General features: G+C 41.2%; 1 protein-coding gene across 5 annotated transcripts in view; it reads left to right on the top strand.

Moving 5' to 3' along the window:
* Nucleotides 1-13907, top strand: part of znf827 (zinc finger protein 827) — a 66293-nt gene extending 52386 nt beyond the window's left edge. For 2 of the 5 annotated variants that reach the window (XM_089005926.1, XM_089005925.1), the window contains exons 7-14: nt 1711-1765; nt 1842-1942; nt 2484-2621; nt 5159-5330; nt 7968-8134; nt 9482-9688; nt 11944-12121; nt 13017-13907. In XM_089005926.1, the coding sequence (XP_088862052.1) occupies nt 1711-1765; nt 1842-1942; nt 2484-2621; nt 5159-5330; nt 7968-8134; nt 9482-9688; nt 11944-12121; nt 13017-13650 (1652 nt within the window). In that variant the 3' untranslated portion in view covers nt 13651-13907. Of the gene's footprint in view, nt 1-1710; nt 1766-1841; nt 1943-2483; nt 2622-5158; nt 5331-7967; nt 8135-9481; nt 9689-11943; nt 12131-12844 lie in introns of all 5 variants that reach the window. The other 3 variants (XR_016116203.1, XM_089005927.1, XM_089005928.1) reach the window with 3 other exon arrangements.
* The last annotated feature ends 7867 nt before the right edge of the window (nt 13908-21774 follow it).

The raw sequence follows: 21774 nt of genomic DNA, 5'->3' as shown, positions 1-21774 counted from the left end.
AACCGGGACTATCGATATATCCGACCCCGTTTGCATGTAATTTTCCCCGTGCGTGCATAGAAATAGTATCGATATAACCGGGACTATCGATATATCCGATATCGATATAACGAGACTTTACTGTATATATATGTACACACACACACAGTGAGACCTCAATTTACGAACTTAATTGGTTCCCTACACTGCATTGTATCATAAAGGCACTTTTTTTACATTTGTGATGGTAATTGATGGCTTCATGGAATGGCGTTGGAGGTCGAAGGTCAAAGGGAATTGCTGTTTGGTAAGAGGCAAATTACATGAGGACAGAAATTTGTCACGTTTTGTAAGGTGGTGATGGCGGGTGCGGATCCCAAAAAGCAGGCAGGAGGGAGCAAGGAGGTTGTTTCACAAATTGTATTAAAATAAAGGTCAGCAGGAACAAAATGTAAAACATCAAAATGATCTGAACAGAAAAAAAGCATCAAAAGAAAACCAAGTGTAAAAGTCCGCCATGGTTAAACAAACACATGCACAGCATACAATGCATGCGATTGCAGACAAAGCATGCAACAAACCCGGATGGTCGTGCCGGGAGTCCTTTTAAGTGTCACTGATTAAAACGACCAGCACCTGCGAGGCTGCAGGCAGGGCTGACGTCGCTACCCGTTGGTCGCCAATCCGAACGTGGCAGTCCGCCACTGATCGGGACGGCTAGCACCTGTGCAGGTGCAGGCGGGGCCGACAGCGCCACCCATTGGTCGCCAACCAGATCATGACAAAATTAAAGAAATACTGTGCTGTAAAATAGTTTTATTTACCTTTTTGATGGTCGTTGATGACTTATTGAAGGAGAGTCACCTTCCATAAGGACTGCTGGTAACTTAACCTCTGGTGTGGCTTCTCTTCTTTTTTCTTTGGAGACTCCTCGTCATTTTTGCTGATTAAAAACCTCTTAATTGACACCTGATGCTTTCTGACTTGTGATATATATATATATATATATATATATATATATATATATATATATATATATATATATATATATGCAGTAAAGTCTCGTTATATCGATATTCAAGGGAGTCCGAAAAAATATCGATATAACCGGGACTATCGATATATCCGACCCTGTTTGCATGTAATTTTCTCCGTGCGTGCATAGAAATAGTATCGATATAACCGGGACTATCGATATATCCGATATCGATATAACGAGACTTTACTGTATATATATATATATATATATAGCCAGATAGCTAATAGATAGCAAATAGCTAGCTCGCTAGCATATAAACAAAATTGATAACAACAGTTTGACAAGGAAAAAAACACTCCAAATGAAATCATATGACAGTATAAATATAATATTTAAAATTATTATTTTCATTTTAGTCATATACTAATTATTTTTATAGAATCAGAATCGTCTTTATTGCCAAGTATATAGAACACACAAGGAATGTGTTTCCAGTAGAACATGCTGCACTAGTATCATCATCAAAAAATTGCTAAGTGGCACTATACAGTTCCATTTGGGCTACTGTTGAATATAGCATAGGAATATCCTTGTTTTTTTCTGGTGGTGGTGAGGGTGGTCTGATCAACTGCATTTCCATTCATTTCATTTTGGAACGCAACAAATACCTAAATATCGCAAGTTATCGTTATTTCGATTGCTGTTATGGACTTGAAGTATGCTAATATTATTTATTTTTGTTTGTTTTCTAGAAAAAGTGAGCAAAGCCAACAACCACAAGGATGGTAACATGGTGGGAATCAACAGGTGAGTCAATGATAACGTTTTAGTAATTTATTGTATAAAAACATTTTTTTAAACTATACATGTTGTCCTTTTGCAGTTCGTTCTTGGACGAGTGCTTTCGACAATCACCCTTCAACTCGCGCTCGAAAAGCTCCTCCCCCGCAGAGGCCACCTCCTCCACCCGGGCGCCTTTCCACGGTAACATACACACACACACACACACACACACATTTTTTTGTAGTCAAACAGAGGAGAAGACAAAGACATTTGCACACACATCTCAATTAACCACGCCGTGTCAAGCTCCAGCTCCTCGCTTAGATCTCCAACGGGCCTTTGGGCTCGACGCGGCCCTTGCCCGGGCCTCCCGCCCCACCCCTAGGCCCCCGCAGTCCCCTTTGCTGTGGCAGACGGCGGTCCAGAGGTTAATTAGCCTGTGCCAGCTTTACCTGTCCCACTGCCAGTTAATGGAAAGCTGATTGGTTTCCTCGGTGTCAAAGAGTGGCCTGGAAGTTAATTCAACACCCTCCCCCTTACACACACACACACACACACACCCTCTGCTGCTCCCTTTAACTCAACTCCTCTTTTAAGTTGTTATCTGCTCTTCGTGTGAACTGCGCTTCTTTGTGGCACTTGGGCATTTGGATATATTTTTATATGGAATGTGGCGTCGCTACATAGTCGCACTGTTGCCAAAAAATTAAGACTTTTTTAAGACATTTTCTTTCTTTTGCAGACTCTGAAAAAGAAGACAGCGAACCGGGCAACGGGATCGCCCGGTGGCGGCTCAACGAGCAGCTCTTCACGTGTCCCGTCTGCGGCAAAGTATTTGGGAGGCAACAGACGCTTTCGCGACACCTGGCCCTGCACACAGGTAACCAAGCACTGGAAAAGGACAACGTTTTGACTATGTGTGTGTGTATAGTTAAAAATATTTTGTTAGATATTTTTATGTGAGTATAGTTTTTGCTTTTTTGAATGTTACGTCGGAAGGGCATCCGATGTAAAAGATTGGCCAAAACAAACATGCGGATCAAACCTCTAAAGATGGAGGACACTGATTTGCTGTGCCGACCCCTTGAAGGGAAAAGCCGAAAGGAAAAGAAGAATATTTTTATGTAGATATTTATTTTGGGTATACAGTGATACCTCGGTTTACGAACCCCTTGGCTTACGAACTTTTCGGTTTACGAACGTTACATTGATGAAAATTTTATCTTGGCATACGAACTTTTTTCGTACACGGAGCTGCCTCAATGAGTGATGTGTTGTTCGCGAACGAGCCCGTTCTTCTAACAACAAAATGGCAGCCGACTGTTTTTGCCCTCTATTCCCCACCCCCAGTCTTCGGTTAAAGCCACGTGATTGGTCACGAACGCAGCAGTGAGGGGAGGTGGTTTAAACATTAAAGAGACAGGCAGACAACAGTGAGAGAGTTTAAACTTTGATAGTTCAAAGGCAGAGTGTAGACTGCAAGGTTAAAATATCTCATCAATCAGGCTCCACAAACAACCCGCACAAGCCATCTGTACACTTGATGCAAAAAGCTATCAACCCAGCTAAACAGAACACAATTGATGAGCAACTAGATACAATTATCACAGAGAAGGCACTTACAAGGGATCATTCCTCAAGATGGTGAAAGAAGAAGGCTATGTTCCTCATCAAGTGTTTAATGCTGATGAAACCGACCACTCCATTCCATCAAGCCATCAACGACCTTCACAAAGGTAAATAAAATGACTTTATTATACTGAACAGTTTGTTTCTTTAATGATAATACAATAGCACATTTATTATACATAAAATAAGGTATATTCTGTGTAGTTTTAAGGCTTAGAAAATAGAAAATTGTTTTATGGGGACCTGTGAACGGATTATTCTCATTTTAATGGTTCCCTATGGGAAATAAATTTTTGGGATACACACTTTTCGCCTTGCACACTCTGTCTGGGAAACAATTAAGTTGGTAAGCCAAGGTTTCACTGTGTGTGTGTATATATATATATATATATATATATATATATATATATATATATATATATATATATATATATATATATATATATATACAGTAAAGTCTCGTTATATCGATATCGGATATATCGATAGTCCCGGTTATATCGATATTTTTTCGGACTCCCTTGAATATCGATATAACGAGACTTTACTGTATATATATATATATATATATATATATATATATATATATATATATATATATACAGTAAATATATATATATACAGTAAATATATATATATACAGTAAAGTCTCGTAATATCGATATTCAAGGGAGTCCGAAAAAATATCGATATAACCGGGACTATCGATATATCCGACGCTGTTTGCATGAAATTTTCTCCGTGCGTGCATAGAAATAGTATCGATATAACCGGGACTATCGATATATCCGATATCGATATAACGAGACTTTACTGTGTGTGTGTGTGTGTGTGTGTGTGTATATATATATATATATATATATATATATATATATATGGAGTATATTTTCTCCACTGCGAGACTAATAAAGGCAGATCCAATCCAATAATGATCTATTATTATATATGCATGTCTAAGAACGGTTTATTGGTCAATCCGTACACACGTGCACATTTAGCAGTGCAAGCATCGGTGAATGGAGTCGACTAGACTAGATTAGCCTTCCTTTAAAGAGATTACAACCACGATTAGTCTCACCGGGAAAAAGTTGCCCCCCGTGTCTCATGACGCCACCCGAATGATGCCCATACACATGCGTGTGCAAGATTTCTTCATTTCCTCTGTCCTCTCCGCTGTTGCTTCACTCAAATTTCACTCAAAAGCGAATTCAAACAGAGAGCAAATGAAGATGTGGTGTGAGCATTGCGTAGCACTCCTCATCAAGGAGCACACAAATTGAAACCCGTGTTGAAAATGCCCCCACCGACACAATTGGATATGGTCTCACACACACACACACACACACACACACACACACACACACACACACACACACACACACACACACACACACACACACCATCTGAGCTTGTTGGCTTGCAAACAGCTTGGCCAAACCGCAGAGAGCAGAAGCTGGGGCATATGTCACCATGGTGGTCTTTTTGGTTTCCCTGGTGACATAAAGGTTACTTCGCTTTGTGTCCTCGGGGCCAATCAAGTGCATGCTTGCTTTGAGAAGGCACTGAGGTGCTGGTACTGGTCCATATTAAATCAATAAATAATAATAAAATAAATAAATGTGTGTGTGTGTGTGTGTGTGTGTGTGTGTGTGTGTGTGTGTGTGTGTGTGTGTGTGTGTGTGTGTGTGTGTGTGTGTGCGTGCGTGTGTGTGTGTGTGTGTGTGTGTGTGTGTGTGTGTGTGTGTGTGTGTGTGTGTGTGTGCGTGCGTGTGTGTGTGTGTGTGGCAGAGGAGAGGAAGCACAAGTGTCACTTGTGCCCCTACGCCGCCAAGTGCAGGGCCAACCTCAATCAGCACCTGACCATCCACTCCGTCAAGCTGGACGCCGAGCAGATCGTCGGCGCCGTGTGCGGCCCCGCCCTGGATGGCGCAGAGCGCAAAAACTGCGCCTACTATTACAGGTGACAGCGCCGAAGAAAATGGCCTCTTTCGGGAATACAACCTTTCACCTTCTTTCTGCATTCTGTCACCTGACAAATGCAAATTTCCCCATTGTGGGACGATTAAAGGCTTTCATATTCTGATAAGATGTCCGCTGTCATAACCGCTTTGCCTGAAAGGGTTAAAAAAGTATTTTGGGGGTACATGGAAACCTGAGTATTTCAGTTTTTTTTTGTTCTTTTAATTTAAAGAACAACCAACACCTCCGGACAAGTTGTGTCCGTAATTTGTAAAATCACTTGAAATGACTTCTACTGAGCGTATTTTACAAAGATTCCACGGCATATAGCTATATTTTACGTTTTTTAAGACTCGCGCAGAATGTTCAGGAAGTCTTGTTTTTGAGTTGGTGACGATACCTACCGTGACGTCACGGAGGGACCGCCCCTGACCGAGAAAGCGGCGCACAATGCATTTTGCGGTACTTTGTTTGGTCACAAAACTTTGTGTGTTTTCCTTCTAATTTCACCATCAACATGGATGAACACAAATAACGCAATGGTGAATCATTGTGTGTTGCACCAAGACTACTATTTGATACTAGTTGACAGAAATTCCCAGCAGACAAATCAGCCCATTTCCAATGGAGCTTGGGCGCCATCTTGTGCACTTTCCGGGACGCTACATTGCAGTCCAGATGCCTCAAAATGATCCGGAAGGACTTCTTTAATTGATTGCAAACATTTATGCTCTCCTCTTCAGAACTATTTGAATCATATTCATAACTGGATGAGTAACAAGAAAGCATCTTGTCCGAATCTGAAGCCATTGTTTTGATTCTCAAGCAAGGCAAGATGTCTTGGCGTGACGTCACGAACAAGGGGGGGACCTTCTGAAACTCAGCTTCTCCGAGGTCATTTTCAAGTAGTTTTTGGACACTTTAAGTCATTTTTATTGGTGTTTTTCATTTTACTAAAAATATCAGCCTGCTTGTTTTGGGTAGTTTAGATGCTATAACATAAAATGTGTCGGTTGTCCTTTAAGACTTAAATGGCGTTCGACTTGAGAGTTTTAAATCCGATTGTTTTACAATGAAGTTTTATTCATGTATTTATTCATTTATTTACTCGTTTATTGATCAATTCATCCATTTTCTGGACCACATTAATTATTTATTTATGTATTTACCTGTTTGTGTGCTTGTTTGTTTATTTGTTTGTGTATTTATTTGTTTATTTTAAGGCAAAAGTTGTCCCAAAAAATTATATTCAATAAATTATAAATATTTCAGAAACTAAAAGTTTGGAAAAATGGAACACCCAGTCAACAATGTTATCAGATTACCAGGTGTATGAAAGTATTGAATGAGATGTGATAATCGTTATTCGTCTCACATTGGAAAAATAACAAAATAAACTGTGAAAAAAAATATTAAATACATTAAGAAAAATAAATTTATAAAAAAAAAACACCCAATCAACAACAAAATATCAGATGACGGGGGGTGCATAATAGGGTTAAAAGTGTCAACAAAATTATTTGAAGGGGAACAATTAAAATGGCATTGTGATGACGAACAAAATTAACTCATTCACGGCCAGATGATCTGCAAAAAATGTGTCCACTCCAGTGCCAGGGTTTTTGTCATTGTCACTTGAATTCCACGACTTACAGAATATTGAGTTTTAGGACGACATAAACATTCAATACAGCGTAAGAAACCGGAGAGGCTATTCTTTCATCAGAAAAAAAGAGTTACAGTAAAGTCTCGTTATATCGATATCGGATATATCGATAGTCCCGGTTATATCGATACTATTTCTATGCACGCACGGAGAAAATTACATGCAAACAGGGTCAGATATATCGATAGTCCCGGTTATATCGATATTTTTTCGGACTCCCTTGAATATCGATATAACGAGACTTTACTGTAATTCCTAAATTATATGGGTCTGGAGTTATGAGCCTGAAAGGAGGGTGACTGTCCAAAATACAATGCAATAATATATATTGATTTATATAGCGCTTTAACAACAGCTGAAGCTGGAACAAAGCGCTAACATGTAAAAAAGGGAAATGTTGCCCCCTTGTGGAAAAGACCAAAAAACATTGCCAGAGACTATGGCCAGCGCTTTATCGACACCCAAGCATGAAAAAATAAAACTCAAACAAATTCAGGAATGGCACCCTCCATCATATTTTCAATTCCCGAATACATTCGGGAATGGCAGTGAATGAGTTAATATATCGCTTTTTGCCATTGCAAAATCTATTTTGACACCAAACATGTGCAACAGGTGGCAACAATTTTGTTTTCCTCCCCCCTGATTTGTGTCATGAGAATATTTTGGCAAACAAACGGAAAAATATATTTGTAGACCAATTCTTAAGGTCCTCGTGATGTCACCATGAAAATAGTCTCCGCGTTATGCTCCATATTTCTGTCGCCAGGGGACAGAAGCTTAGCTTAGCATAAAGCCAGGTGTCATCATTCCTTTTTTTTTGGTGTGGGGGGGGGGGGGGGGGGGGGTTGAAGGAATCCATCATTGCGCTAATCTGCTTCCAGAGCTCTCCAAAGAAGCCAAGCTGTGCCACTTAGCAAATGCGTGGCGCCGTTGCTTGACACATTGCCTTTTCCCTTTTCGCTCCGGCAGCTGCCATGTTTGCGGCTTCCAGACGGAGCTCAACGCCCAGTTCGTGGGCCACATGTCGCTCCATGTGGACAGGGAGCAATGGATGTTCTCGCTCTGCTGCAGCGTCTGCGACTTTGTGTGCATGGAGGAGGGCGACATGAAGAGCCACATAAGTAGCGGACACGCAGGTACGCCAGCCTGGCCCCCTTTTTTTGTTTTATTTTCCTCAAATGGCCCCCTGTCCGTATACGTTGATTGCTGCCAACTTGTCTTATGAACCGATTAACTCATTCACTGCCAAACGATGTCCAAGAATGTGTCCATTCAAGTGCCAGGGTTTTTGTCATTGTCACTCAAATTTCAGACCCCACAGAATATTGAGTTTTAGGACTACAAAAACATTCAATTCAGCATAAGAAACCGAAGACTCTCTTCTTTTATCAGGAACAAAAGTTTAATTCCTAAGTTATATGGATGTGGAGTTATCTGAGCTTGAAATGGGGGCGGCTGTCCAAAATACAATACAATACATACATATTGATTAATATAGCACTTTAACAACAGCTGAAGCTGTCACAAAGCTCTATCATGGACAAAAGGTAAATGTTGCCCCCTTGTAAAAGGGAACAATATTGCCAGAGGTCTGACCAGCGCTTTATCGGCACGCCCCGCAACAATAAACAAAACCTGAATAAATTCAGAAATGACGCTCCATGTCACACTTTTCAATTCCTGAATAAATTTGGGAGCGGCAGCGAATGAGTTTTAAAAAATAGCACCGTGAAGTCAAATCTTCTCCATTAAAAAGTTCCAAATTTCCAAAATGCCCTTGCGCTTTGCAAAGTATAAAGCGCACCTCCGACAAATGGCTGGTTTGAAAACTTTTTTTCACATATGGAGCGCATCGAAAATTATGCGGCATCTCGAATAGAAATTACAAGTTACAATGGTAGTTGAGTTATGCATCCACTAGATGGAACACTGCTAAAGTGAATGCAATACAATAAAATACAGTACAACTTGGTTTATATTGATTTCACAATCACTGCAGCTGGAACAAATAGTTTGACAGAGCATTTAAAATACAGACGCTCTCCAACTTATAAGGTGAATTTGTTCGTAAGTTGCTTTAGTGCTATATTTTGTGTGGAATGTATGTTTAAGGCTTATATAAGTAACCTGTATTGGTTTGTACTGAAAAACAAATGTAATAAAATATATATCTCTATAAAGAGATGTACATGTACAACTGAAGACAATACTACATATGTTACTCCAAAAAACGTTTGTATGTACCGTTGTTTGTAACTTGAATGTTAATAAGTATGAGAGTGTCTGTACGATGAAGATTGAAGATCAAGAAACAAGGATGATCGGATTATAATGCGTAATTTTGGCTTTTGAGAAAATGGAATATTTTTTTAGGTGTTCCTTATCCGTGTGGAAAATACAAGATTACAGCTTTCATCTACTTTGTCGCCAATATGCGACTAATTTCCTTTTGGTCATCTTGTCATTTCGTAACATTTTCCCAGGCCTGAATTCAAGGAGTCCCCTGAGCGAAACCAAGAGCACGTCGTCGTCCCTCTCGGCACTCAGCGACTCGCTCAACAGCTCGGAGGGCGGCGACCTCACGCACGGTGGCGCTGAAGACCTCAGGAGTCTGCTGGCCCCGCACTCCTCTGCCGGCAGCCAATCCAGCGCCGGGAACCATTCGGGCTCGGAGGACAAATCCGAAAAAGGTAAAAGGGCTCAAATGGGAAAAAATTACTGGCGGGGATCTATTTTATGGTTTGAATGAAATTTGGTACAAAACAGCACAGGATGCATCTGGGCCGCGCCCTTGCGCCATTTTGACAGCCACTGGCGCTACTTTGTGACTCCACTGCGCCGACACCTGCGCATGTCTATGACGATAAGCGCATACAGGTACATGATCTGCGCCACATAGGACATACTTCTTTTAAAATAGCTATAAAAAAAAACAAATTTAGTAAAATTGCAATTTAAATTGTTTGTTTTCCATCAGAGTTTTTAACTTTGGTCGTCTGCCATCTTGTCTTACCGATATCGTGCCATAATCACCTAGCATTTATTTTGCTGCAATCTAAAGTCGTGGTAGAGGATATCAAGGTCGCAAATCTTAACGGCTTTGATGCCCAAAGTAGACCTGTAGCTATCGCCGCCGCACATAAGTCTAATAGCTGGCTACCTAGCTGGCTTTTTGCTATCTATTTGCTTTCTCTTAGCTACTTACCTAGCCAGCTATCTATTTACTATCCATTTTCTGTTAGCTAGCTACCTAGCTGGCTATCTATTTGCTATCTTGAGAATTTTGAAAGGCGCTTAGAAATGAAATGTATTATTATTATTATTCATTTACCCATGATGCATTGCAGCATTTACATCGAACATGGCGGACAGTTGCAATATGGAGCGTAAGAACAGGAGTAAAACTCTAAAAGACATTAAAAATAGGCAGCAAACAAACACATTCTCATTTTTTAAGATACAATCGAACAAGGCTGTGCAGGGTATTGATAAGTCCTTGCAGCAAACTGCTGTTCATGATTCGAATTTAGTGGCTAATGGGAATGATGTCAGAGCTCTTGCAGCACATTGGAAATCGTCAAAGCGAAGACATTTGTTTAAAGGACAACCAACGTCACTTTTTTGTTTCCTAACTGACATCAGAAAAACGTTTTATAGCATCTAAAATACCCAAAACACGCAGTATGATATTTTTATTGAAATACAAAACACCAATAAAAATGACTTAAAGTGTCCAAAATCGACAAAAAATTGAGCTGCGAATTGGGCATTTTCAGAAAGTCCCGCCCACAGTTCGTGACATCATGCCAAGTCTTGCATTGCTGGAGAATCAAAACAATGGCTTCAGATTCGGAGAACATGCTTTCTTGTTACACATCCAGTTATGAATATGATTCAAAAAGTTCTGAAGAGGAAAGCATACATGTTTGCAATCGATTAAAGAATTTATTCCGTGCCATTTTGAGGCAACATTGGGGAAATGTATGACGAAAAAAGAGGCAGAAAATGGCGACCAAGCTGATGTGAGGAATTAATCAGCCCGTTTCCACAGGCTGATAAATTCCTTCCATGGAGCTTGGTCGCCCTCTTCTGGCGGCTTTTTGGTGCAACACGAGGTTTTCAGACCAAACAAGTACAGCAAAATACATTGACGTGATGGAAGGACTGCTACAATGTGTCTTTTTTCGGTCAGGGGCGTTCCTTCAGTGACGTCACGTACGGACTCATCACCAACTCAAAAACAAGACTTCCTGAATATTCAGCGCGAGTCTTAAAACGTAAAATATAGCTATATGTGGTGGAATCTTTGTAAAATATGCTCAGTAGAAGTCATTTGAAGCCATTTTACAAATTATGGATACAACTTGTCCGGAGACGTCGGTTGTCCTTTAAGTCGACACTGGTAAGAAATATTGTGCCATGTGTGTTCTCTTTGTCTTCTCAAAAATACCGTACAAAATCAAAATGGCACAGTATTGATTGTGTAGAAACAAATTTAAATTGTGGATATATTAGAACAATAGATTTGACTCAAATAATGTTTTTTCATTTGCAATTTAGAAATATGCTCCAATGAATGTATTTTGGTTTATTTCAATCCGTTTTCTATATTTCTGCAATCTAGTTAAATCGGGCCCCATCCATTTTAGAATTTGCCCTCCCCCCCTGCTTTACAGGCACAAAAGGGGGACAACTGCCCCCCTTTTTTAATTTCCCAGATGCAACCCTGAAACAGTCAAATTTCAAATGTCAAATTTTGAATGTTGTAACATTCCAACAATATCGCATGGACCAAGTATAGAGCCTTGTGCAACACCAACACTATCAATTCACAGGAGGGCCTCATTTAAATCGGTTGATTCTCAAAACATTTTTAAAAAAACCATGAAATGGGTTCAGAATTGCGAGTTGCTGAATGTTTGACCATTTCACTCTGCCCCCCCAGGTTTTGAATGCGTGTTCTGCACGTTTGTATGCAAGACGCGTAGCATGTACGAGCGCCACCTGCAGATCCACCTCATCGCCCGGATGTTCGAGTGTGACGTATGCCACAAGTTCCTCAAGACGCCCGAGCAGCTGCTGGAGCACAAGAAATGTCACAGCGTCCCCTCCGGAGGACTCAAGTAAGGAAAGCAAGTACAGTCACAGCTCTCCTTCCCCGACACCCTTCCCTCACCCGTCACCCATCACACGAGCATTATGTTACCTCCAAACAAAATCTGGCTCAGAAAACAACAATAGTGGCCAATGTCATTCACGTGGAGTAAAAACTAGCAAACTTGGTTTGTGTGGCGGCCATTTTGGGTTGATATAAGGGGGGGGGAAACCGCCTCCAAAGCAAAACTTGAAGGAAGGACAATCTATTATACGTCCACCATCTTTGTTCTTCTTCTTTCATCTGTTGGCCGTCTTCGTAAATGGCCCTTCCTCTTGTTATTTCATCGTCTTCATCTCTGTCATTGTCGTCGTCTTTTCGCTCGTCATCGTTTTTTCCTCCTTGTCTTCCTCCGTCCGCCGTTGCTCTTTCGGTCTCGTCGTCTTCCTTGGTCTACTTGGCCATCTTCATTGTCTTCTTCGGCTTTGTCTTCCTCGCGTCTCGTTTCGTCTTGGGTCTTAAGGAGCAACCCCCTCCACCCACTGCCTGTTTCTGATCCGGGCTAGCTGCGGCGTATTAGCGCGATGGCGGTTTAAAAAGAAAATTACCCAATCTAGCGCAAGGCTGGTCAAATCATCACATTTGTTTTGATGTCGGGGGGGTTCTGAGCCGGATGCGGCCTGAAATTAGGCGCAGGCCCCCCACCTCCAGATTTCCTACGCGGGAAAAACCCTGTGATTCTGTTCTGCAGGGTTTGTGAGGCGCTTTGGGGCCCAGAGCAGATGAAAGGTGCTATTTAAAAATGTAAGTGCCGCTCCATTCCTCACCCCACGCCCCTCCTGTCCATTGCAATCGATATCCATCCTCCCCCGCTGCTCTCGCCTGGTTGTGACGCCCCGCCCCCTCCCCCGTCCCCTCGCCAGGTGCCCCTTCTGCATCTACTCCAGCAGTCGCCCGGTGGCCATGGAGTGCCACCTGAAGACGCACCTCCAGACGGAGCACCGCTGCCGCATCTGCCGGGGGCTGTGGCCCGACCGCCCCTCCCTGGAGGCCCACGCGCGCGCCCACCGCCTGGGCAACCACTACCGCTGCGAGCGCTGCGGCTACTTGTCCAAGACGGCCAACAAGCTCATCGAGCACGAGCGCGTGCACACGGGCGAGCGGCCCTTCCACTGCGACCGCTGCCCGTACCGCTGCAAGCGCAAGGACAACCTCAACCTGCACAAGAGGCTCAAACACGCCCCGCCCGCCCCCCGGGAGGAAGGGGGAGGCGGCCAAGAAGCGCCGGGCGCACTGGCCGCGTCCCGGGCGCTTCGTTCCGTCGCCCTGACCCGCAGCCTGGGTGGCGGCGCTCGCCTGTGGGGCGGCGGCGATGACGTGGACCCGCGCGGGGACTGCGCGCGGGTGCGCCTGATCCCCCTCACCACCCTGTACGCCCACGCCTTGACATTCCAACACCCCCCGCGCCGCCTCCCCGCCGCCGCCCCCTCTCCTCCCTCCCACAAACACTCCTTCCTGGCCTACTTGGGACTCACCGAGAGGACTGAGACACTTTGACTTGTCTTGATTTGATCGGACAACTGCAAACATAGCTAGCTGTACATGCTAACAGAAAAAAATACATTTATATCCAAAAGCTGCTTCATTTTTTTTAATCTCCTGAATTAATGGAATTTTACAACGGCTAAGTTGGACTTAGCTCCAGGAAGCTAATCGTTAGCTAGCTCGTTTGAAAGCTGCATCAAGATAGCATGCCTCTTTCTGTGTTTCAAGCTAGCTTAGGAAGCTAACGTTGACTTTTGGGTTGGGTGTTTTTTTTTTTTTTTGGGGGGGGGGGCCATTGCGGCACAGATGGAACCAATGAAACGGACAAAGGCTCGTTTCCAAAGCGGACGCCTCAAAACCGCGCACTTATTTATCAATCTTGTACATAATTTTGTAGCCTTTTGCCCATCTTTTCACATTTTTTGTCATTTTCTTTTGTATGATGGTCAAACCATGTTTTGCTTAGCTGCTGCCTGACATCACCCCTCCCCCCCCTCCCTCTCCCCTTGCTAAGCTAAGAGAATCAACCCTAAAATTGGACTTCCCGATTGAAAATTTTTGCACTCACCCGATCCCCAACGGCAAAATTCTACGTACCGTGCTAGCGGGTTAGCGGAGGCGGCCCGCTTGAGTTTGTTTGGTCGCAGCAGAGTCGATTCAAATGGTGCTTTTTCAAGCTTTTTGTAATGTTTCTGTACAAAAAAAGAAGCTAAATAACTACAAAAAACTGTTCCAAAATGACTTGAATGAATGTATTTTTATTGTTTAAGAAAAATAAGTGTGAACAGGGACATTGTGTGTGCTGGTAAAAAGACTGAAAATTGCCTTTTTTCTCTTTTGTTTCTTTATACTGAGCCTTTGTCATGCAATATAATTTTGCTAAGATCAATATCTTATCCTTTATCTTCCAGCAGACACGCAAACTACGGCGTGTGCATTTGATGAAAATGTAATTGTCAATTTTTTTATGTTTCAAGTCTTTGCTTTACAACTGAGTTGTGATGTAAGCCACATTTGCTATGCTATGCTAAAGCAGTTATAAATTCAAAATGACAGTCAATATTTAAAAAAATGATAATAAACGCCCGTAGGCTATAAATGGGGGGTGGACGGAACAATCACATGAAAAACAGTAACCGTGGTTACTAGTAGATTTTTGACCCTACTGTAAGGCAAGAAAAAATTATTGTAACCTTGAAAAAAAAGTTATTGTAACCTTAAAATTTTACATCGGTGGAGTTGTAAACCAAGGACCCAACTGCCCTTACCTAGTTTTCATACTGTAGTAACATTTGAGATTAATGTAAAGGGGATCAAGGATAGAACCTTGTGGAACGCCACCAGTATCTACAGTATGTCAAAGGTGTCCTTGGTGAACAGCACAGTTCCTTTTCTACGGCAATGACAAAACCCAAATTTTTAAGTCAGCCTTATGCCATCACCAACAAATCTCAGAACAGTCGTAATCTCTGTAATCGACGATCATGCCTAAAAGTAGCAAATTTCGCCCCTTCTCTTAAATTGTCAACTCAGCACTTACTTTTTTTGTCAAACGCGTTGAAGGCAAAAAGCACTTAACAAGCTTCTAAAGCACTAGCTTGGAAAACAACACAAACGCGACACCATTAGGCTCCGCCCATTGAGACCCCAAAATTGTGTGTATGAGAAAGGTCAGAGGTGAAGCTCATCCTGGGAGTTAAAAAGGACCCCAGGCTAAATTTGGGATCTCCATTTATTTTTATTTTTTTGCACAGCGCTGCACTTTTATTTCACGATGAGACTCAATGAGGCTGTTCTGAATAGAAGCAGAGCTTATTGTTTAAAATTGTTCAATTTGATTTTGGAAAAGATTTAAGTTGTTGAGTGGTCATGTGTAGCTCCACATTTTGATTTTTCTTCCAAATATGACATTTATATATTTTTTTCTCGTTGAAAGAAGTGTTTTTGACATTGCTTTTCAAAAACGTTTTTGTACAAAAATTGAAATGATGATTTTATGCTTCTTCCCAAAATGGACAAAAATGTTGTCAATTTAACTCATTCACTGCCATTCACACATTTATTCGGGAATTGAAAATATAATGTAGAGTGCCATTCTCTAATTTGTTTGGGTTTTGGTTTCTCTTGAGGGGGTGCCGATAAAGCGCTGGTCAGACCTCTGGCAATGTTTTTCCCGAGGGGGATGCATTGGCCTTTTGTCCATGTTAGCACTTTGTTCCAGTTTCAGCTATTGTTAAAGCGCTATAGATATCAATATATGTATTGTATTTTGTACAGCCGCCCCCATTTCAAGCTCAGATGACTCCAGACCCATATCATTTTGGAATTAACTCTTTTTTTCTGATGAAAGAATGTCATGGTTTCTAATGCTGAATTGAATGTTTATGTAGTCCTAAAACTCAATATTCTGTGCCTCATTTGAATGAAAATGACAATGACAAAAACCCTGGCACTGGAGTGGACAGGTTTTTTTTTTCACATCATCTGGCAGTGAATGAGTTAAAAGGAACGAAATCCCTTTTACACACACACACACACACACACACATTCCTGTCTCAATGGTTTTGTGAGGTCCGAATAACTCCAGATAAGGAGTGAGGACCATCGTAGCTGATAAGTTTAGAGAAGAACTAGTGTTACATTTGAACACTAAATGTCACCCCATTTCCCACTTCAACTTCTTTAAAAACAAAGAAATAAAAAGTAGACTTGAAACTGAAATAACAGCAGGAATGAGGTTTGTGAATGGGTACATTCAAAGTCCTCACCCTTGTAGTGGATTTGGTCAAAATATCGTTTTACTTTTTGTGGTATAAACTTTTATCTCATTAACCACACACAGTGAGTTAAATGTGTGTGTATCCAAATGAAATGAAAATACAAATACACACCCCAAAACAATTTTGTGTGAATTTGGGAGGACCTCTTTGAAACTGCATATGTAGACCCTCTAGAAGCCTTTAGAATGAAAAACTTGAGAACCGGCCAAAAGATCCTCACTTGTCAAAAATGTCCTCACTACGTATGGTATAAAATGTTAGCGGTCCTCACAAGACTAGTCATACACACACATACACACAAATGTACCAAAATGTGGAGTTACACGTATGTCCCTAACATGTGGCCTTTCAGAGCCTGAATCCCTTATTTGTAAAAAAAAAAAAAAAAAAGGACTTTTAGTCCACCCCCATTTTTTTGGTCTTTGACACATGCATTTTTCAATCATAAAAAATGAGATTTTTAACATCAAATTGTGCCAGATTGGACGAGCCAATTGTCTTTGACCAAAACGTACGTAGCGACAGGACGTGATGTTAGGATGCAATCCGTCATGTCCTGATGTTTTTTTGCCAAATTGCTAGCGGTGTCTTTTTTTCTTTTTCTTTTTTAACAAAAAAGATGATTTTTTGCATTTCAATCACAACCCCCCCCCCCCCCCCCCCACCACCACCACCCAAAATAATACTCCTACTTCCTTTGAGCATTTGATACGTTGTCATCAATTTTGGTATGAACACTTTGCACTCCCCCTGCTGTTAGCATGACCTCAACGTTTTTCAACGTCGGTATCTTAGCACTTATTTTCTTGATTTTTGGGCGTTTTTTTTTTTTAATTCATTTATGATTGAAACGGGACAAAAAAAAGGCTCAACCCCCATCGCATCTGCTTTAGTCATAATTAATTGGTATATGCTGTACAAAGCTTTTTTTTTATTGGTGATGCTGATGATGATTATTACTCCATGGTTAAGGCTGTACAGGGTTGTGACGATAACTGGTAAATAGATCATTTGTACTTTTTTTTTTTGTATTTGTTCCGTTGGTATTCTTACGTTCAACATGCCGGATCTAAATGTAACAGGATTTGAAAGTAAACCTTACATCAAATATTGAAAATGTTTTCTTGTCTTTTCTCCCAATGTTGCCTCAAAATGGCACAAATACATTCTTTAATCGATTGCAAACATGTATGCTTTCCTCTTCAGCACTATTTGACTCATTCATAACTGGATGTGTAACAAGAAAGCATATTCTCCGAATCTGAAGCCATTATTTTGATTCACTAGCAGTGCAAGACGTCTTGGCGTGACGTCACGAACTGGGGGCGGGACTTTCTGAAAATGCCCAATTCGCAGCTCAATTTTTTGCAGATTTTGGACACTTTAAGTCATTTTTATTGGTGTTTTGCATTTGACTAAAAATATCATACTGCGTGTTTTGGGTATTTTTGATGCTATAAAACGTTTTTCTGATGTCAGTTAAAAAACAAAAAAGTGACGTCGGTTGTCCTGTAGAGCACTATATCAATCAATACGTATGCATTGTATTTTGTCCAGCTGGCCCCCATTTCAAGTTCAGATAACACCAGACACATAATTTAGCAATTAAAACTTTTGTTCTGATGAAACAAGAGTCTTAAGATTTCTTATGCTGCATTGAATGTTTATGTAGTCCCAAAACTCAATATTTTGTGGCTCCCAGAATTTTAGTGAAAATGACAAAAACCCTGAGACTCTACTGGACATATTATTTTTAATTTTTGCACATCATCTGGCAGTGAATTAGTTAAAATATGAATTGTGGGATCATCCCTAACAGATATCACTTGTTCGAATGTATCCACGTCATATGAATGTATCGCGTCTGTCACGCTGTGTTTTTGTTTTTTATGAGGGGGGGGGGGGGGGTTGCTAATAATGAAACTTGTGGCACGTTCCCAGTCAGCCAAAGGTCGGCGCTGCCTAATGAAAACAGATGAAGCAGAGATAAAGTGTTGGGCGACATTAAGGGAGCCATTCATCAGCGTTAGCCACCGGAACACCTTGGACCAGGGGTGGGATGAGGGGAGGGCTTCCCTTGCAGCGGTTACATTCATGTTGCCTTTCGCCTGAGTCAAGGGTTACCCTGTTTTTCCAACTTTTCAGGGTGATGCTTGCCATTTGTGTCCCCCTTTTGATTTTTTTTTTTTGGGGGGGGGGGCTCTAATCGCGAGAGAAATTTATGGGTAGATAGATGGATGTTTTTTTGTCTTTTTAATATATGAGAGGTGGGGACGAATTGAGACGTTTCAACGATATGCAAAAGTCCCCCCTCGCCTCCCCTACTTAATATGTGGACGGAAGAGACCTTTCTTGGAGATAGTGCATTTTTTTTTTTTTTTTTTGGCTGGTCTGTGCCTTTATTCCAGTTGCCCGCCATCACGGGGATCTGTTGGGGGGGAGCAGCTCCCGCTTGTTTGCCAAAAGTGTAATCCTGCCGTGACCTGCCACGACCCAGCCCACCGAGGAAAGCTGCTTAGACACAAATTCACATCGACGGGAGCTCCCAGCAAACCCTCTTCTGCCCCCCCCCCCATCAGAACATCCAGTGGAATCTGCTCGCGGAGTTGGTTGGGGGGGCAGATAATTGGACATCATCTGGTGTCAAACAAACCTTTGACAATTGCGCAGGAGAGAGAAAATGCTGAAAAAATGCTTGATGAATTCTGCAAGATACCAACATAATTGAGAAATGGCGCCGCCCATTGTGATATTTTCAAAAACAGCCAAAAATTGTTTGTGAACAGGAAAGTGGGAGACATTTCTTGTTCTAACAAATTGGCCACGTCGCCTTTCTATTCCTTTCTGTAAAAAGTTCCGTAATTTCCGCACTATGAGGTGCTTCGGCGTATCAGGCGGATGTTCATCGAATTCCTGATTTTAGAACTGTTTTCAAACATCGGGCGCACCGCATTATAAGGCGCAACGATTAGAAGCCGCAATAGTGACGCAAAGAGCAACATGAGAAATGAGTGAAGTTTCCACATGCGGCGCCGAATTTCATTCCACGTCGCCACTGTTCCGCCGACGTCACTGTTGTCAGGCTTGGTCCAGACTTGGACTGGGCCTTTTCATGCCTGCTGCATGCGGCTCGTGGGTGAATCGTCACTCAGCGGGAACTGCTCAGCAATCCGATTCACAAATCGCAGCAGGGGGTGGGGGCAGTTGGGGGAGATGATGCTATAAAAGGGTCCAACGTGTTGGGGTAAAGGGGGAGGGGGGCGACGAGGACACGGGTCAGCCAACAACATGGCTGTTACCAAGGCAATGACCTGACTAAGCAATCTGCCGGTGGGGTATTTCAACTGACATCATTCCAGTTTGTTTGTTTATTGTGTGAGTGTGTGTGTGTGTGTTGTATGTATGTATGTATGTATGTATGTATGTATGTATGTATGTATGTATGTATGTATGTATGTATGTATGTATGTATGTATGTATGTATGGGTTTATTCTTGTATTCATTCATTCATTTATTTATGTATTTATTGATACATGCATGCTAAGGCGTTTTTACGCCCCCCCACGCCCTGAAAAACAACCTTGTATAGTAAGAAATTTTAGCCCCAAACAAAAACCAACCATGTGTATATAGAGTCAGGCGTTTTCAGCCTGAAAGTATAGTGAGGCGTTTTTGGCACACAAAAAAAGACCATGTATAGTAAGGCGTTTTTAGCCAGAAAAAAAACGGCGATGTATAGTAAGGTGTTTCAGCCTGAAAAAAAACAACCATGTATAGTAAGGCGTTTTTAGCCTGAAAAAAAACAACCACGGATAGTAAGGCTTTTTTAGCCCGAAAAAAACAAGCATGTATAGTAAGGCGTTTTTAGAGAGAAAAAAACCACCATGTATAGTATGGCGTTTATAGAGAGAAAAAAACGACCATGTATAATAAGGCGTTTTTAGAGAGAAAAAAACAACCATGTATAGTAAGGCGTTGAAAGAGAGAAAAAAACGACCATGTATAGTAAGGCGTTGAAAGAGAGAAAAAAACGACCATGTATAGTAAGGCGTTTTTGACCCAAAAATAACGACCATGTATAATAAGGCGTTTTTAGCCCAAAAAAAACGACCATGTATAGTAAGGCGTTTTTGGAGAGAAAAAAACCATCATGTATAGTAAGGCATCTATAGAGAGAAAAAAACGACCATGTATATTAAGGCGTTTTTAGAGAGAAAAAAACAACCGTGTATAGTAAGGCGTTGAAAGAGAGAAAAATAACGACCATGTATAGTAAGCCGTTTTTAGATCGAAAAAAACCACCATGTATAGTAAGGCGTTTTTAGCCTGAAAAAAACAAGCATGTATAGTAAGGCGTTTTTAGAGAGAGAAAAAACAACCATGTATAATAAGGCGTTTTTGGAGAGAAAAAAACGACCATGTATATTAAGGCGTTTTTAGAGAGAAAAAAACAACCGTGTATAGTAAGGCGTTGAAAGAGAGTAAAAAACGACCATGTATAGTAAGGCGTTTTTAGCCCGAAAAAAACAACCATGTATAGTAAGGCGTTTTCGACCCAAAAATAACGACCATGTATAGTAAGCCGTTTTTAGATCGAAAAAAACCACCATGTATAGTAAGGCGTTTTTAGCCTGAAAAAAAACAACCACGGATAGTAAGGCTTTTTTAGCCCGAAAAAAACAAGCATGTATAGTAAGGCGTTTTTAGAGAGAGAAAAAACAACCATGTATAGTAAGGCGTTTATAGAGAGAAAAAAACGACCATGTATAGTAAGGCGTTTATAGAGAGAAAAAAAACAACCATGTATAATAAGGTGTTTTTAGAGAGAAAAAAACGAACATGTATAGTAAGGCGTTTTTAGCCCAAAAATAACGACCATGTATAGTAAGGCGTTTTCGACCCAAAAATAACGACCATGTACAATAAGGCGTTTTTAGCCCGAAAAAAACAACAATGTATAGTAAGACGTTTATAGAGAGAAAAAAACGACCATGTATAGTAAGGCGTTTATAGAGAGAAAAAAACGACCATATATAATAAGGCGTTTTTAGAGAGAAAAAAACGACCATGTATAGTAAGGCGTTTTTAGCCCAAAAATAACGACCATGTATAGTAAGGCGTTTTCGACCCAAAAATAACGACCATGTACAATAAGGCGTTTTTAGCCCGAAAAAAACAACCATGTATAGTAAGACGTTTATAGAGAGAAAAAAATGACCATGTATAGTAAGGCGTTTTTAGAGAGAGAAAAAACAACCATGTATAGTAAGGCGTTGAAAGAGAGAAAAAAACGACCATGTACAATAAGGCGTTTTTAGAGAGAGAAAAAACAACCATGTATAGTAAGGCGTTTTT

The sequence above is a fragment of the Hippocampus bargibanti genome, linkage group LG10, assembly GCF_051943395.1.
Source record: "Hippocampus bargibanti isolate YZ-2025 linkage group LG10, ASM5194339v1, whole genome shotgun sequence".
Lineage (NCBI taxonomy): Eukaryota > Metazoa > Chordata > Actinopteri > Syngnathiformes > Syngnathidae > Hippocampus > Hippocampus bargibanti.
The sequence above is the reverse complement of the archived record's forward strand: the minus strand, read 5'-3'. Positions and strand labels throughout refer to the sequence as shown.